General features: G+C 46.2%; 1 protein-coding gene across 1 annotated transcript in view; it reads right to left on the reverse strand.

Annotated features, from left to right (window-relative positions):
• Window positions 1–1,771: 1,771 nt before the first annotated feature.
• Window positions 1,772–18,325, reverse strand: part of MAP3K14 (mitogen-activated protein kinase kinase kinase 14) — a 78,837-nt gene continuing 62,283 nt past the window's right edge. Inside the window, exon 16 of the mRNA XM_029573311.1 lies at window positions 1,772–6,350. Within this exon, the coding sequence (XP_029429171.1) occupies window positions 6,162–6,350 (189 nt within the window). The 3' untranslated portion in view covers window positions 1,772–6,161. The remainder of the gene's footprint in view (window positions 6,351–18,325) is intronic.

An 18,325-nucleotide genomic window follows, 5' to 3' on the forward strand; every position in this document is an offset into this window, starting at 1 on the left:
ATACCAGATTTTAAACCATAATTCTCCCCTGCTGCTGGCATTCACATTTGACCCTATGCCCAAGTCACTTTCTGCGCTATTGAAGTTGTGCATCACATGATCCAGAAGAATAGATGCATCAGGAAGCCTATAAACCACACAATTAACATTATGATTACACTATAGGGATCCTGCTGTTTTGTTATAGCTGCAGCAGATTCGACTGAGACCACCTCTGAAGGACAGCTGGCAGTTTGAGCTCCCTACCTTACCAAGGGTGCAGCATAGCTAGAACAAGCATAGAGGATAGTAATAAAGTTAATTAAGAGAACAAAATATGCACCAGGAGAGAACAATCACAAATGTTTCACATGGAGAAGACAAAATTAAAAGGTCATGTGGTTTTACCTTTTTTATTTTTATTCTTTTTGGCACTTCAAAGCAGAATAAAAATAAATAAAATTATAGAGGAGTTTGATATCATCTTCATCATTCAGCATGAAAAGCAAATGTTGCTTACCTGTAACAGGTGTTCTCACAGGACAGCAGGATGTTAGTCCTCACATATGGGTGACATCACAGGATGGAGCCCAATCACGGAACACTTTTGTTAAAGTTTCCAGAACTTTGACTGGCCCCTACTGGGCATGCCCAGCATGGCACTAACCCTGCAGCCAGCAGGGGTCCCCCTTCAATCTTATTTAAAAGCTACAGGCAGTGCCGAAAAATAAAATAATAAAACGTTACAAACCCAACACCACGGGGCGGTGGGCGGGTTTCGTGAGGACTAACATCCTGCTGTCCTGTGAGAACACCTGTTACAGGTAAGAAACATTTGCTTTCTCACAGGACGGTAGTCCTCACATATGGGTGAGTACTGAGCTGAGGATGTCTGAGCATGCATCAAATGTACCCAAAGGCGTGCAACAGGCACAACAACTGGGGTGGAATTTGGTAGAGGGCATCCTGAACCCCACCAGGCAGGCGGAAGGGTGTTGGTACGTCACGTTGTAAACAGGCTACGAAGGACAGACTGGCCGAAGATGGAATCTTGACTTCCGGCTTTGTCCAAGCAATAGTGGGCTGCAAAGGTGTGGAGAGAACTCCAGGTGGCAGCCTGCAAATGTCAGGAAGCGGCACCGATCGGAGGTGTGCTACTGAAGTCGCCATGGCCCTCACAGAGTGTGCTTTAACACTGTCTTGAAATGGAATGCCCGCTTGCTGATAGCAAAAGGATATGCAGTCCGCCAACCAGGAAGAGAGAGTCTGCTTACCCACAGGCTGCCCTAATTTGTTAGGGTGGAAAGAGATGAACAATTGAGTGCTTTTCCTGTGGGCAGCTGTACGGTCTAGATAGAATGCTAGAGTCCGTTTACAGTCAAGGGTATGCAGAGCCTGTTCTCCTAGATTGGAATGGGGCCTGGGAAAAAAGGTAGGTAGTATGATGGATTGATTAATGTGAAAGTCCGAAACAACCTTAGGTAAAAATTTAGGGTGAGTGCGGAGTACCGCCCGGTCCTGCAGGAGTTTAGTGTAAGGCGGATAGGTAACTAGGGCCTGTAACTCACTAACCCTGCGAGCTGAAGTGATAGCCAAAAGGAAAATCAATTTCCATGTGAGATATTTTAGGTCACAGGAGTGAAGAGGCTCGAATGGTGGTTTCATGAGCCGACCAGGACCAGATTAAGGTCCCAAGAAGGGGCCAGAGGACATAAAGGTGGCTTGATACGTAGCAAGCCTTTTAAAAAGCGTGTTACGAGGGGTTGTACTGGAAGGCGGCTACCACACTGACATGCATTCTGATTGAAGAGGTCTTTAAACCTGACTCTGACAAATGCCAGAGATCATCCAAAAACCAGTAGCAGCACAACCTTACCCTAGACTAGAGAGATTGGCAGGCATAATTAACCTAGCATTAGGATTTACATAAGGCTGATTTAAGAAAAACAAATTGGGAAATTGGCTGCTGGCCCCATACCAGAAATTAGGTGAGTTCACATAGTACACACCTGATCTATGTGCATAAACAGATGGACTGACAAAGCCAACAGATGCATTTACTTCCTTATGAAACGTGCATAAAAATAGATTATCGAGGACATTTGGCAGCCCTTCTAAGTATGCTGATAGAACACTTAGAAATGTCCACAATAGAGAAAGTTCATTCTAACAAACATGTCCTCCTTCAGCTGAAAAGAGACACCAGTATAACAACAGTATTGAAAGACATTTTTGCAGTACGTTCTATTCCACAGCAGATGCTTTGACTAAAGATTACTGCAGCATAAAACTATAAAACAGCTACCTCTTGCCAGCTTTTAAACTTTTGTAATTTTGAAAATTCTATAGACCACATTTAGTTTTAAATTATAGTCCATTTTATATTCCAACTCGGACACTTCAAAGCAGATTACATTGAGGTACCAAAGGTATTTTGCTGGCCCCAGAGAACTTACAATTTAAGGGGAGTGTTTACTAATGCTTTTAATAAGCTGCAGTACAGATTAACAAAGCATAGTAAACCCCAGCAGTAAAATACCACCTGTTAGTAGCCCCCATACATTTTTCATGATGGTGGCCCCTCAGCCTGGGCTTGCCCTCTTGTTAAAGGGCCAGAGTAGTCTAAAGTTCCCCCTCCCCAAAGTGTGAAACTCCCTTCCCAGGGGTCTTGTGGGACTCCCTGTTCCAACACCAACTGCCCCCCCACAAGTGGCCCCAATGCCAGAATTAAATAAAAATACATGTGGTAAAAGCCTCTATCCTCCCAATCCCACTCCTTCCCCCAGGTCTTACGTTTGAGACTCTGCTGTAACAAGCCCTAGATTCAAGGCCCTGCACTAACCTGGAAAATATGGCATCAACTGGCTGGTTTTCAAATATGACCCTATTATGTGATGGGGCATGAGGCAGGACTTGGAAACCAGCCAGTTAACACCATTTTTCTTCTGGAATGGCACAAGACCTGAAGCCTGGGGGCGTTCAAAGCCCACAAGGTCACCAGGATCTCTGAGGTATGACATGGGATAGGGGGAAGAGGAGGGGTCCAGAAGCCAAGGAGAGGTAATTTTGACAAAGGGGCAGGATTGGAACGTGAAGAGAAGGACCTGCACAATGTGTCTATTTACATTTTTATTTTTATTCTGGCAATGAGGTCACCTCTAGGGGGCAGCAAAATCTCTCAAGAACCCTGGGTTCCCCTCCCAAACACACACTTGGGGGAGGAGAGGAACTTTGGGCTACTCTGGCCCTTTAACTTGTAGCACCGGGTGCATCGGGACTGACATCAGCATCCCTATGTTACTGGGGAAATTTAGCTATTCCTACTGAGTTGTAGCTAACTTTCATGAAAACAACAGGGCTTGCCGTTTTTCGGGCCTGCATGAAATCCACAGCATCAAACCACTTTGTAAGCTGACACGAGGGTAGGCAGAATCTTTATTCAAAAGATATTAGTATGAAAAAACTGTTTTGCACAACTCTTCAAAGCAAATGAATTGTCAGCAAAGCTAGTAAAGCTCACTGCTCCAGAATGCCATGATCCTTATAGGATATTTTGTGGAACAAAGATCCTCAAGTATTTAGGGATACCAGAGACCAAGAAAGGGTGACAGAAAAATACAGAAATAGTTCGTTATACTGGGCACCACTAGTCTCATTTAAAAGAGCTTCCAGGCACACTTTGATAAGTTGTCTATGCATATTACAACCCATGAACGCCAAGAAACAGTTCTCTGACACAGTGCAAGTATTGAAAGGAGCACTAGCAGTCAATTTAAGAGATTGAGATCATTCTCAACAGATCCTGGCTTAGGAAAGAGGTTCATTCCTATCAAGGTATGTGCAAACAAACCCATCTGGAGACACTCTGCCTGCCATCCCCTGAAACAAAAAATTTATGTATATGAAAAACCCAAAACTACAGCAACGTATGTAGGCTGATAAGGACCATTTGGCCCACTCAGTCTGCCTGGTTATCCCTAGCTTCACTGTTCTCTCAGCTTATTTGACTGCCTACACAGCTCTAGCTGTGGCCATCACCTTTCCTTATCCATTCTGCTAGGGATATCTTACAGCTGTCAACTGCAAGAAGTTGACCACCCTCAGGATATCACGCCATTTGTCCTTACCTGTGAGGTGTTTTAGAATTTAGCTTGCAGACCAGGCTAATTAACTTGATGCCTCCCCATACCCCATATTTTTGTTTCCTCTGAAAATAAATTGGAAAAAGTTAACATACTAGCCAGTTACTGTGCAGAAGGGCCAAGTATCCTTCTACTATCTCTACCAGTAAATGTGCAGAAGTGAATAGTATTCTTTTCAAACCAAGGACGACCCATTTTGTGCTAAGGTTTAGAGCATCTCTTTGCCAATTCTCTTCTTTTTCTGGAAGACAGCCAGGTGCTTTCTGCTTGAAGCTTCCATGCCAGATACATCTTACTAAACCTGTTAGTCCTGGTAGATCGAGCTGGAAGGTGAAACTGTGAAAACTATTCCCAGCCAACAGAAAAAAAATGACATCTCGTCACTTGCACCCAATCCAGAAAGGTATACATTTAATTGGACTCAAGCACCACACTACTCAATCCCTGGCTGAGAACAATCATCCATTTTTATTATATAAAATGGATTTAAAAAGCAAAGAAAGCCACAAAGAGCCCTTTTCTAAGCACAAATGCCAATTGTTTACTTAAATTTAAAAATACAGGAACATGAATTTTCCTTCCATTGTGCTAAGATTAAACTTTAACACAACATTCAGTTTTCTCTCCTTAGTGAGCAAAGCGCAGAGAGGGTGTAAAGCAATTTAATGCTACATTATTTAAGAGCTAGTTCCTGATGTAAAGATCAAGGAAACCTACCTCCAGGTGCTAAAACACGGATGTGGCATTCTCAAGAAAACAGAAAACAAAAGTACAAGTCAAGTCCATCAGGAAGGTATATGTAAAACAGTCAGAATTAATCATCTAAGCACAGCCTCATCTCACAAAAGGTGTCAGCTGTATACAGTAGGTTTATCTCTGACAGCCTCTAATGCAGAAGTGCTATTTTAAGTTTTACGTGATTCATTTGGCAGCTAAACAAAACTATTCAGGTTTTTTGTCTACATTTAGATTTTCATAATAGTGTTTTATATTTTTAAAAGCTGCTTCCACCATTGTGACTCTTTAATCAATTGTAGCATTACTACACCAATCCTTCCAGCAACCACACCGATAATACAAAGCATGATTACACCAATGACCTCAGGAAGGAAGATATTTTAAAAAAGGAGCTATGGCTATATTATAAAAGGTACACACATTTTAAGCTGAAAATATGAAGTCTAAAATTTAAGCAAATAAAAAAAAAATTTTGGACAAAAAGGAGGTCAAGAAATAAATAAAAAACTCTCTAGAAAGTGCTGTTTTGAGTAATCCAACTACAATTGCTGCTTTTAACGTTGCCTTTGGAGCTAGCAAACCTGGATCCTCACCTCTCCAGTCTAAAGTTTGACATAATTATTTTCTTGCTTTGGAAAGCAAAGGGATGGTAAAAAGCTCTAGTTCAACTGACATTCAGCAAAACTGGTTTTGTCCTTTTGTATGTGGAGTTCAGGTGGGATGGGGATGAACTAAATTCTCTTGGCAAACTTCAGCATTGAGCGACTACTGCTACAGATTTTGTTCTCTTCTGAACGCTGTTCTTTTAGCCTTCATAAATTCTGCCATCATACCACTGTTCTCAGTGGTATGATGGCAGAATTTATCAAGGAGGCAACAAGAGCAAAATATTTATCGGGATCAATGCTCCCATACTTAAAAGAAACATCTTCTAGTTCTCCATCAGGCATACTGTTCACAAACGCTCTCTGCCGACCGTACTGATAGGGTGATTATGCCTTAACAGATGCTCTCAAAAACAAATTTCAGCCCTTGCCTCCTTGTGGTATCCGAGAATCTACGTTACAGCTCAGGACTCTTATCCTTCAATAGCAGATGTGCCAGCAGCTTATTTCCAGCCTCTGCTAGGACATGCAAGCATGATGCCTGAGCACTATTCCGTTCCCTTTAATAAAGAAAGTGCAAGAATTCTCCAGTAGAAATGAGTAGATCTTGCGGATAACATGGAGCCACTGCAATAAAGCAGGCTGTAATCCTTTGGGTGCTGCATGACAATATCTACATTATAACACAAAAAGGACTTCAGGGAATCCAACTCCCACCCCCCTGCGATAGACGTTCCAGTTGGCCACGCTTAACCCTCCAGGTGCAACCAGAGCTGCAGTCGGTGGCCAAGATGCACTGCAGCTCGATTCCCAAGTCAGGGACCTTCATATCAAAGGGCACAGGTTGACCATCCTTCATAACAAGGCTGTAAGCGGGAACTGGGATCTGCAAAATGAAGGAAGATAAAATGTCACTGCAACAGCAAACCCTCACCAGCCAAAGCACTACTGAAAGGCAAAAGACTGCTTGAGAAAGCAGAATATTCCACGTTAAGATTTTATGCTGGGGTGTTTATGCAGAAGCTGGAACATGAGATGAGGCTCAAAACTGGGTCTCCAGTTTAGTGACAGAGCAGAATGTATTGACTACTGCTGCTGCTTGCCCTTCCTTTCATTCCTATAGCCCTATCACATAGATCAACAGTTAAACAATTTCTTTTGAAGCGCCGTAGGGCAAAGATCTCCAATAAAAGCCAAAATATTTGAGTCTCACCTAACCCAACCGCTGTAATTCCATCAATTACCGACATCACTTAAATTTCCCACACTGATCCTCACCATGGTATCCAGCTCTGGAAACCACAAAGCAGTTACAATGTCTTCATTTCTCAGCTCCTATTTATTTTAGATTTAGTTCACAACTGTTCATTGGTAGCTCAAGATGAGATATTCACATACAGCCCAGTGAGCTTACAATCTAAGGGCCTGATGCAATAATATGTGCTCAGCAAAGCACACAGTTTTTACTGCAGTTTTTGCATTTTTTGTGTGCAAGCTTTATTCCCAATGCAGCAAGTTTTACACAGAAAAAAAAAAAGTTTGTGTAGAACTGTATGTATTGTTTAGCGCCCTTGCATGGAAATCCCATGCAAATGAAGGCATTAGCTAAAAGAAAATGTATTCTTACCTGTTACCTTTTCTTCCTGTAGTACCACAGATCAGTCCAGACTCCTGGGTTTTTCCTCCCTTCCAGCAGATGGAGACAGAGTTTTACTGACACTGCCATATAACCTAGTGTGCAACCTGCAGCCCTTCAGCACTGAGCTGTACCTAAGCCAAGATAGTAAAATACCAAACATGAAGCAATATCCCCTGAATGAGCAGTGGGAAGTGGAAGCTTAGAACAGATAAACTAGTTCACTTAAAAACATGTGAAGGACTAAACAAAACCTGTACCATTCTTCAAATTAATTATAACAGATCGAGCAGATGCTCCTGAACTCCCTACGGCAACTGGGTGGAACTCTGGACTAATCTGTGGTACTACAGGAACGAAAATTAGCAGATATGAACCAATTGTCCTTTCCCTGTACATACCCAAATCCGTTCAGACTCCAGGGTTGTACCAAAGCTTCCCTAACCGGGGTGGAACCGCGCAAATCCTGCTCAAAGCACACTCTCCCCAAAACCCCTGGCTTCTGGGGCCTGAACATCCAATCGATAATGTCTGGCGAAGGTATGCAAAGAAAAAAAAAAATCAGTCTTTTAACTTCACAAATTCCCCATCCTTATTGAGAGTTTGATCATTCCCCTACAGGCCACTACCAGACATAATAGTGAATACACTAATACATTGACGCTAATTAGACACATTCCTACTCCCATAGCAACCTAAAACTTAACTAGGAACTGAACAAATTTGAGATGAAGGCAGCAGTCCAGCAGTAAGAGGGGGGCCTCCCAGTCTTTTGCAGAGTGTCACATGTATGATTTTTTACCCACTGGTGAGAAGTTGTACGTGTGCATCCGATGCAAAGAGCTCCTGTCTCAGAGAATGAGTCCGACCTCAGGAGGCTAGAGTAGCAGACCTGGAGGAGCTGAGGCAGACAGAGAGGTATATAGGTGAGACCTTCAAGGACATAGTAGCCAAGTCCCAACTTCAGACTGGCAGCCCTGGTGCTGCCTTGGAAGAGGAAGGTCTCATGATCGAAGAGCATCATCCTGGTGCAGCAGGAAAGGATCCTGTAGCAAGGACCTGCTCTCCAAGTGGTGCATTGTCCTTTCGCACCGAGGATGTGTCTCCCAGGGCTACTGCCCAGGAGGGAAGGGTTGGGTCGGCCGTCAGAGTTGGTGATTCGATTATTAGGAATATAGACAGCCAGGTGGCTGGTGGGCGAGGATCGCCTGGTAATATGCCTATCTGGTGCGAAGATGGCGGACCTCACGCGTCACCTAGATAGGATTTTAGATAGTGCTGGGGAGAAGCCAGCTGTCATGGTACATGTAGGCACCAATGACCTAGGAAAATGTGGGAGGGAGATTCTGGAAGCCAAATTTAGGCTATTCGGTAGAAAACTGAAATCCAGAACCACCAGGGTAGTATTCTCTGAAATGCTCCCTGTTCCACGCGCAGGTCCCCAGAGGCAAGTAGAGCTCCGGAGTCTCAATGCGTGGATGAGACGATGGTACAAGGAAGAGGGATTCAGTTTTGTAAGGAACTGGGGAACCTTTTCCGAAGGGATGGGCTCCACTTTAACCAGGGTGGAACCAAACTGGCTGGCGCTAACCTTTAAAAAGGAGATAGAGCAGCTTTTAAACTAGAACAAAGGGGAAAGCAGACAGTCGCTCAGCAGCGCATGGTTTGGAGGAGGTATCTTCAAAGGATACTAATGACGCATTAGAATTAGGGCATCCCAACAGTGAGGTTCCAGTAATAAGTAAAGTAGTCCAAGTGCCTGTAATTAAAAACTCACCTGAACTAAAAACATTCCAGTTTATCCCTACCAATTATAAAGCAGAATGAAAAAACATACAAAAAACACACTTTGAAATGTTTGTATGCTTATGTCAGAAGTCTAAGAAGTAAGATGGGAGAATTAGAAGTATAGCAGTGAATGATGACATAGACTTAATTGGCATCTCAGAGGCATGGTGGAAGGAGGATAACCAATGGGACAGTGCTATACCGGGGAACAAATTATATCGCAATGACGATGAAGGCATCTTGGTGGCAGGGTGGCGCTTTATGTCTGGGATGGCATAGAGTCCAACAGGATAAACATCCTGCATGAGACTAAATGCACAATCGAATCATTATGGGTAGAAATCCCTTGTGTGTTGGGGAAGACTATAATGATAGGAGTATACTACCGTCCACCTGGTCAAGATGGTGAGTCAGACAGTGAAATGCTAAGAGAAATTAGGGAAGCTAACCAAATTGGTAGTGCAGTAATAATGGGAGATTTCAATTACCCCAATATTGACTGGGTAAATGTTACATCGGGACATGCTAAAGAGATAAAGTTCCTAGATGGAATAAATTAGTTTTATGGAGCAATTGGTTCAGGAACCGAAGAGAGGGAGCAATTTTAGATCTAATTCTCAGTGAGTACAGATTTGGTGAGAGAGTTCCCCTTATTTCCTGTTCCGGAAGGTGGGTCGGAAAACCTTCACTGGGAAGCTTGGGAAGGTCCACCACCTGAGCCCGCTCCTCTCTCAGGCTGCTGGGGACTGAGACCAACCAAAAGGCTAAGTCCACTGAAAGGTTGTTCCTCTGTAGGGATGAAAATGCTTGGAACCCCGTAAACGACCCCTCATATTAAAGGGGTGCTGTAACTGTTTCTTATCCTCCTGCAACACAGGCACCGGAGACCCTCCTCACTTACTCGTCAGTTTCACCAACTAGCTCCCCAACAAGAGTGAGCCTTTAAAGGGCATCTTGGTAAGATTGGCTTTGGAAGCCATGTCAACTGACCAATTTCACAACCAGAGTTGACGCCTGACCGCTAACACCGAAGCCACTCCTCTGGCCGAGGTCTGGACCAAATCACAGTCTGCGTCTGCTAAAAAGGCGGAAGCAAGCTCCATAACTGATCTGGAATTCCCTCCAGATTTCATCAACCTCCTGAGAGAGAAGCAGACAGCATCTCGCCACTGGGGCACTCCAGGAAGCAAATTCATCTCCACTGCTTCAAAGGCTTGCTTACGAATAGCCTCAATCCTTCTATCATGTATATCCTTCAAGGCTGCTCCTCCCTCTACAGGGATAGTCGTCTGCTTAGACACGGCACACACCACAGCATTCACTTTGGGAAAACGCAAATGCTCTCTCACAGCTGGATCCAGGGGGTACAAGCCTTCTGTGTCCGATCCTCTTTAAAATTTGCCTCTGGGGCATCCCATTACAGATCAATTCCTGGATGGCATCCATCACCGGGAAAAAACAAGAGGCTTTACGTAAGGAACTCAAATGGGATTTTTCCTTGGCTCTGGCATAGCATCCGAACCAGGAACACCCAGATGTTTCAAGATCTGGGAAATCAGGGCCGGCAATTCATCTCTATGAAAGAACCACAACATGGTTCAATACTGTTCCAGCCCTGGAGGAATTTCCCCATCTTTCAGGGAATCCGGAGCAACCTCATCATCAGTGCCATCCAGATTCCTGTCAGGAACACTTGCAGGTTGCCAGGGTGAGCATAGGACTGGAAGAAGCAGGAGCCACCAGATGAGGATCCGACCGGACAGAAATGGGGGAAGTAGAAATGTAAGCCTTGAAAAAATTCCAGCCAAGAAAAATCAGCTGGGTCCAGACCACGCCCAGAAGGAACTGGAGCTGGTCCCACAGAACTGCCCTCGCCAGCGGAGGAGCCAGTCAAGGGAGAACCAAGATCTGGCATCCCCCCAAAACAAGGCCGTGACCAATCCATCATCAGAACAGGAAGAACCAGGTTTAGCAAAATCTGAGGAAGACAACTCTCCCTGAGTGTCTGAACAGCACTGACACAGGTTAGAAGCCAAGTCAGGCTGAGAAGCCCTAATATGACAGGCAATACAAGTAGGAAGACGCTTAGGCTTCTTGCTTACCGGCGCCATCACTGCGGTAAAAGTGCATTGTAATGGCTCGCACTCAAAAATGAAATGTGCCCAAAAAATAAGCACCTAGAAGAAAGTGCGACAAGGCACATGCACAACCTGTGCACCAAGTTAAGTGCATAAAAAAGTTTGTGTGCATAAAAGCGCGCCCAAACACTAAGCATACAAAACATGCACAGAGCGAACACTCTGCGCACACTGACAACCTATAGAGAGCAGCAGAACACGCACAACAGCGGGCGAAAACGGCCACCAAGGCCTACCAAGCGGCATGCAAGAAAATAGCCTAAGTGCGGGGCCTAGCCCATTAGAGGCTGCTCAACCTGACAGGCTGCCCGGGTTCCCCAACTCCAATGGGAGCGGGAACAAATATTGCCATGGTGCGCCAGAATGGAGACCGGAGGAAGTCCTGAAACCCCTCTGTCTCTGATCCAGGTAAAAACTTTTAAAAAACAAAAAAAAAAACAAAAACTTTACCTGAGCTCAGCGCTTACCGGCTGAGTACAGAGACTGTCTCCAGCTGCAGGGGGGAGAGGGCATCTGCCGTCACAGCCGCACTCAGCCTCCTGCACCCGCTGCCTTTTCAATTGAATTAGCAGCTAAGTCCATGCTGGGAAACCCAGCTACCGGACCAAGGCACACCTCTGAGGGACTATGTAAATCGCCTCAGGAATTCTCAATTAGGGGAGGGACCTTTAGGTATCACTGCAGGAGAGTGAGGCTTTCTTTTCCTCAATTTAGAATTTCAAATTTATGGGGAGACTAAGATGGCCGCCGCATGGTATACACGCTAGCATCTTGTCTTCTCGGAGGTTTGTTGATTTTTGCCTATTTCTCTGCGATTTTCCTATTACTCGTCATGCCACACACCAAGAGAAAGGCAAGAATAAGAAATATTACCCTCTACTCCTACTTATGATCCGCGGCAACTGAGAATAGACTTGATTACAGCAGGACCCATTCACATCCAGCCCGAGGGAGGAGCCGCGGGAGGGAACAGCGCAGAGCAGGCGCTGACCCTCATGGCAGAGGAGACATCCCTCAGCCCCAGGGCGCCAACGGTTCCCAGTCCCCTGTTTGTGTCCTCGAAAGGAACAGAGGACTCTATGGATGAGCTGAGAAGGACAACACCCTCAGAAGACCTCGATACCCTGAAAGAAGCGGAGGGGATCCGCAGTCTTCGGTGAGCTCAGTGTTTCAGAGCTCCATGGGATCGAAGGCAGAGGAGCAGCCCTGCCTTGGCGGAGGGAAGGGCCCGACAGGAGGGTGGGAAAGAACCAGAGATAAATGTAATTTGTTACCAACCATTAACGAGACCTCCTAAGATAACTCTGGAGGAAATATGGAATGTACTTACAACAATGGATAAATCCATAAATATATTGACTCTTATGGTGAAGGTAAGCATGACTAACGTGCAGTGCTTGGATAAAAAAATAACTGTGTTGAAACATCAGTAAAAGAAATAGAACTTAAAATTGAAAATATAAAGGAAGTTCAAAATAACTTGGTTAAATCGTAAAGTATATGTAATAAGAAGATGGAGAATATGGAAAATGAACTGAGGAGAATTAATCTAAGATTACTTGACTTTCCAAAATAGAAATTGGCCACAGCCCGGGATCTGTTTAAAAGCTACCTAGTTAATATTCTTAAATTTCCTGAAAAAGCTATTCCTGCTATTTCTAGAATATTTTACATACCATTTAATAAAGAAGGAAAGAATGATTTGCAAAACCAATTGAATGAATCCCTGGTAAACCTGTCTGCGATCTTGGAGATGTCGCAAGAGATAATTATAGATTCTAGAGCTACACTTCTGGTTACATTCACTTTTATATCTGAGAGAGATTCAGTATTAAGATTGGATTTTTGGAATCAAGCACAGGAATTTTATGGTCAACAAGTTAGAGTCTTTCCAGACATCACGAAAGTCACCCAGGAAAGAAGAAAAAAAGTTCCTGGCAATGAGGAACGAAGCTATATCAAGAGGAGCTAGATATTACTTGTGCTTTCCTTCTAAATGTATAATTATTTACCAAAATTCGAGATAGCAAATGTTGCTTACCTGTAACAGGTGTTCTCACAGGACAGCAGGATGTTAGTCCTCACATATGGGTAACATCAGGATGGAGCCCAATCACAGAAAACTTCTGTCAAAGTTTCCAGAACTTTGACTGGCCCCTACTGGGCATGCCCAGCATGGCACTAACCCTGCAGCCAGCAGGGGTCCCCCTTCAGTCTTATTTGAAAGCTACAGGCAGTGTCGAAAAATAAAACAACAAAACATTACAAACCCAACACCGTGGGGCGGGTTTCGTGAGGACTAACATCCTGCTGTCCTGTGAGAACACCTGTTACAGGTAAGCAACATTTGCTTTCTCACAGGACAAGCAGGATGGTAGTCCTCACATATGGGAGAGTACCGAGCTGAGGATGTCCGAACATGCACCAAATGTACCCAACGGCGTGCAACAGGCACAACAACTGGTGTGGAGTTTGGTAGAGGGCATCCTGAACCCCACCGGGCAGGCGGAAGGGTGTAGGTACGTCACGTTGGAAATAAGTTTCGCAGGACAGACTGGCCGAAGATGGAATCTTGTCTTCCGGCTTTGTCCAAGCAATAGTGGGCTGCGAAAGTGTTGAGAGAACTCCAGGTGGCAGCCCTGCAAATGTCAGGAAGCGGCACCGATCGTAGGTGTGCTACTGAAGTCGCCATGGCCCTCACAGAGTGTACTTTGACACGGTCTTGAAAAGGAATGCCTGCTTGCTGATAGCAAAAAGATATGCAGTCCGCCAACCAGGAGGAGAGAGTCTGCTTACCCACAGGTTGCCCTAATTTGTTGGAATGGAAAGAGACGAATAACTGAGTGCTCTTCCTGTGGGCAACTGTATGGTCTAGGTAGAACGCTAGAGCCCGTTTACAGTCAAGGGTATGCAGAGCCTGTTCCCCTGGGTTGGAGTGGGGCCTGGGAAAGAAGATAGGTAGTATGATGGATTGATTAATGTGAAACTCCGAAACTACCTTAGGCAAAAACTTAGGGTGAGTGCGGAGTACCGCCCGGTCCTGCAGGAGTTTAGTGTAAGGCGGATAGGTAACTAAGGCCTGTAACTCACTAACCCTGCGAGCTGAAGTGATAGCCAAAAGGAAAATCAATTTTCATGTGAGATATTTTAGGTCACAGGAGTGAAGAGGCTCGAATTGTGGTTTCATGAGCCGACCAAGGACCAGATTAAGGTCCCAAGAAGGGGCCGGAGGACATAAAGGTGGCTTGATATGTAGCAAGCCTTTTAAAAAGCGTGTTACGAGGGGTTGTACTGATATAGGGACATCCCCGACACCTTTATGGAAGGCGGCTACCGCACTGACATGCATTCTGATTGAAGAGGTCTTTAAACCTGACTCTGACAAATGCCAGAGATCATCCAAAAACCTTGGGATTGGACAGGAAAAGGGATCAAGAGACTGTGAAGCGTACCATGATGTATACCTTTTCCATTTATAGGAATAAGATTTTCTTGTGGAAGGCTTTTGCGAAGCAATCAGGACACAAGAAACCGAATCTGAAAGGTTAAGTGGTTGACGGATTAACCTTTCAACATCCATGCTGTCAGGGACAAGGCCCGAAGACTGGGATGGCGTAGGCATCCATCATTTTGAGTGATCAGATGCGGGTCCATTCCCAAGGGAATGTGCCTGCGGATGGAGAGATCCTGGAGTATAGGAAACCACACTTGGCGTGGCCAGTGAGGTGCTATCAGGATCATGGTTCCTTTGTCCTGACGTAGCTTCACGAGAGTCTTCGAAAGAAGAGGGAGTGGAGGGAATGCATAGAGCAGACCGGTTGCCCAAGAGAGGGAGAATGCATCTCTGGGCTGAGAGCGCTCGCTCCGAATGAGGGAGCAGTAGTTGTCCACTTTGTGGTTCTGAGGGGACGCAAAGAGGTCTGTCTGGAGGTATCCCCATTGACGAAAGTTTGAGGTCGCTACCGAGGGGTTGAGAGACCACTCGTGTGGCTGGAAGACACGACTCAGTTTGTCTGCCAAGACCACTCCCGGCAAGTAGGTGGCCCTGAGGTACATCGAGTGGGAGTGCTTCCGCCCAAATCTGCGTAGCTTCCTGACACAGAAGGAAGAAGCCTGTGCCTCCCTGCTTGTTGATGTACCACATGGCCACCTGGTTGTCTGTCTGAATCAGGATGACGTGGTTTGACAGGCGCTCCTAAAAAGTCCTGAGAGCATATCGCATTGCTTGAAGTTCCAGGAAATTTATTTGATGTTTGGCTTCCCCTGGAGACCAAGACCCTTGTGTCTATAGATTGTCCACGTGGGCTCCCCACCCAAGGTTGGAAGCGTCGGTGGTGAGAATGAGTTGAGGATCTGGCACTAGAAAGAGCAGTCCCTGGAGGAGATTGCTGTGATTTTTCCACCAGGCGAGAGACAGACGGAGTGAGTCGGTGATGTGGACAATGGTCGACAGAGGCTGAACAGCTTGAATCCATTGTGACCTCAGAGTCCAATGCGTGAGCCTCATGGCCAGGCGGGCCATTGGTGTGACATGGACTGAGGACGCTATGTGTCCTAAAAGGACGAGGAATTGGCGAGCTGTTGCTGTATGCTGAGACTGCAACTGGTGAGCGAGAGACACAAGGGTTAGCGCTCGTTGTTGAGGTAGAAAGGCTTTTGCCTGCAAGGTGTCCAAGTCTGCCCCAATGAACGATAAGGTTTGAGATGGGACTAAATAGGATTTTTCATAATTGACGAGAAATCCTAGAGAAATGAGAGTGTGTAGGGTCAAATTGAGGGACGACAGAGCGGCTTGCTGGGTTGCAGCCCTGATTAACCAGTCGTCCAGATAGGGGGTAGACATGAACACCTTCTTTCCTGAGAAAAGCTGCGACAACCACGAGACATTTGGTAAAGACTCGTGGTGCCGATGCTAGGCCAAACGGAAGCACGTGGTATTGATAGTGCTTTGGGCCTACTAAAAACCTGAGGTACTTGCGATGAGCTGGAGTTATCGCAATGTGTGTGTATATGCGTCCTGAAGGTCCAGAGAGCAGAACCAGTCTCCTCTTTGCAAAAGACGTAGAAGCGAGCCCAAGGTTACCATCTTGAACTTTTCTCGCTGTAGGTACTTGTTGAAAGCACGTAGGTCCAGAATTGGACGAACTCCCCCGGATTTTTTGGGGATCAAAAAGTACCGGGACTAGAACCCTAGGCCTTGCTGCGAGAGTGGGACGGGTTCTATTGCTCTTAACTGGAGAAGAAGGGAAACCTCCTGCTCCAGAAGGACAGAATGGTCGGATACTCTCCATGCTTGCAGAGGTGGTGAGTCCGGTGGAAAAGCAAGAAAGTTTAGGTGATAACCCTGAGCAATGATTGCTAGCACCCATTGGTCGGTAGTGATTGATTGCCACATGCCATGAAAGTGGCACAATCAACATCCAACTGGTATGCTTGGCAGAGGAATCAGGCTGCTGCTCTCCAAGTGAAAGTCAAAAACCTGAAGCAGGCCCTGGCTGGGGAGCTGCTTGCGGCTTTTGCTTTCGGGCCTGGCGAGGCTGAGGTTTTTGAGAAGGCCTCGTAGTTCGGGACCTTGCTGATGGAGGATAGTACTTCCTTGGATGGAAGAAGGACATCTTAGAGTCCTTTCTAAAGGGCTGTTTTGAGGGGAAGTCAGAAGGTATCGATGAGAGCTTTTTTAGGGTCTCATGATGGTCCTTTAATTCAGCCACTATTTGCTGGATCTGTTCACCGAACAGATTGTCTCCTACACATGGTAGGTCAGATAGCCTGTCTTGTACTTCTGGCCGAAAGTGGCAGCTGCAGACACTCTAGTAGAGGTATCGAAGATATCGTAAGCCGTTCTTATCTCATGCTTTCCTGCCCCAAACCCTTTGTTGAGAAGGATTTGAAGCTGTTGTTGGACTTGGTCAGGCAGGGTTTCAGAGAAGTCCTGTATCTGCTTGAAAATGACCCTATTGTATTGGGTCATATACAGCTGGTAAGCAGCAATTCTGGAGATGAGCATGGCCCCTTGGAACACTCGTCGACCAATATTGTCTAGGAACTTGTGTTCCTTAACAGGAGGGGTAGATGAGTGAGGCTTCGTCCTTTTTGCTTTCTTTTGAGCCGATTCCACCACAACTGAGTGGTGGTCGAGCTGAGATTTTTGAAAGCCAAGGGCTGACTGTACTAAATAGGTAGTGTCAGCTTTTCTATGGACTGGGGCAATGGATCCTGGGTTTTCCCAGTTCTTTTTGAGGAGGTCAAGAAGAACTTGATGAACGGGAATAGAAGTGATCACTTTAGGGGCATCCAGGAATTGGAGGAGCTCCATCATCTGGTGCCTATCATCCTGCTCCGTCTGAAGCTGAAAAGGGACCAACTCAGACATTTCCTTCACAAAATTAATGAAAGAAAGGTCCTCTGGAGGAGAACGCTTTCTACTTTCAGCAGGAGAGGGAGGTGAAGGTAAGTCATCGGTGTCTGTGGAAGTATCATCACCCCAAGTGTCATAAGGATCAGCATACTGACCTGTAGGACGAGGAGGGGGTTGGATACCCGAAAGCCCCAGCTGAGGCTCCGAGAAAATCGAAGGAATCGCTGGGGGCACCGTGGACGGCCTGGAAGGCATCGGTGCCGGTATCGAAGGCATTGATGGCGCCGATGTGCATATCGCTCCCGATGAATGAATCGGTGGCGAGGGACGAAATGGCATCGATGGCTGAGGCAATACTCCTGAAGGAGGGAGGAATGCGGAACGGTGTTTCTCCTCCCAATGAAGCTGTCAACGGGGAGCGCACCGGAGCCATCGGAGACCCGGGAATCACCGGTGGAAGGGCGGTCATGAGCGCCTCCATCCGGGATAGCAGCGGTGCCAGCGCTGCCGTCATCGGGTCGGTGACTGGTTCCACTCTTGGTGCCGGTATCAGAGGAACCTGGAGCCGTTGCATCGCCTTATCGATGGCCTCTTGGACCAGCTGGTCCAGTTCTTCCCGGAGACTTGGAGCTAGCAGCCCTGGCTCCGTGACGGAAGAGGGAGGCGGAGGCACAGTTGGAGGGACCACCTTTACAGGCGGAATCGCGACTCCCAAACCCCGATCCGGTGAGGGTGGCCTCGATGTCCCGGTCGCAGGAATGGTCGGTGCCATTTCTGGACAGGGCTTCTTCGATGGAGGCTCGGGCGGTGGCGAGGTCGATGATTTCGCTCCCTCGACGGTCCGAGACTTACGATGCCGATGGCGATGTTTCTCCCTACGATCCCCTCGGTCTTGAGGGGGAGTAATGGGAGTCGATGGCCGTGGAGACGTCTATGGCAGA

Source organism: Rhinatrema bivittatum, chromosome 12 (genome assembly GCF_901001135.1).
Source record: "Rhinatrema bivittatum chromosome 12, aRhiBiv1.1, whole genome shotgun sequence".
Taxonomy (NCBI): domain Eukaryota; kingdom Metazoa; phylum Chordata; class Amphibia; order Gymnophiona; family Rhinatrematidae; genus Rhinatrema; species Rhinatrema bivittatum.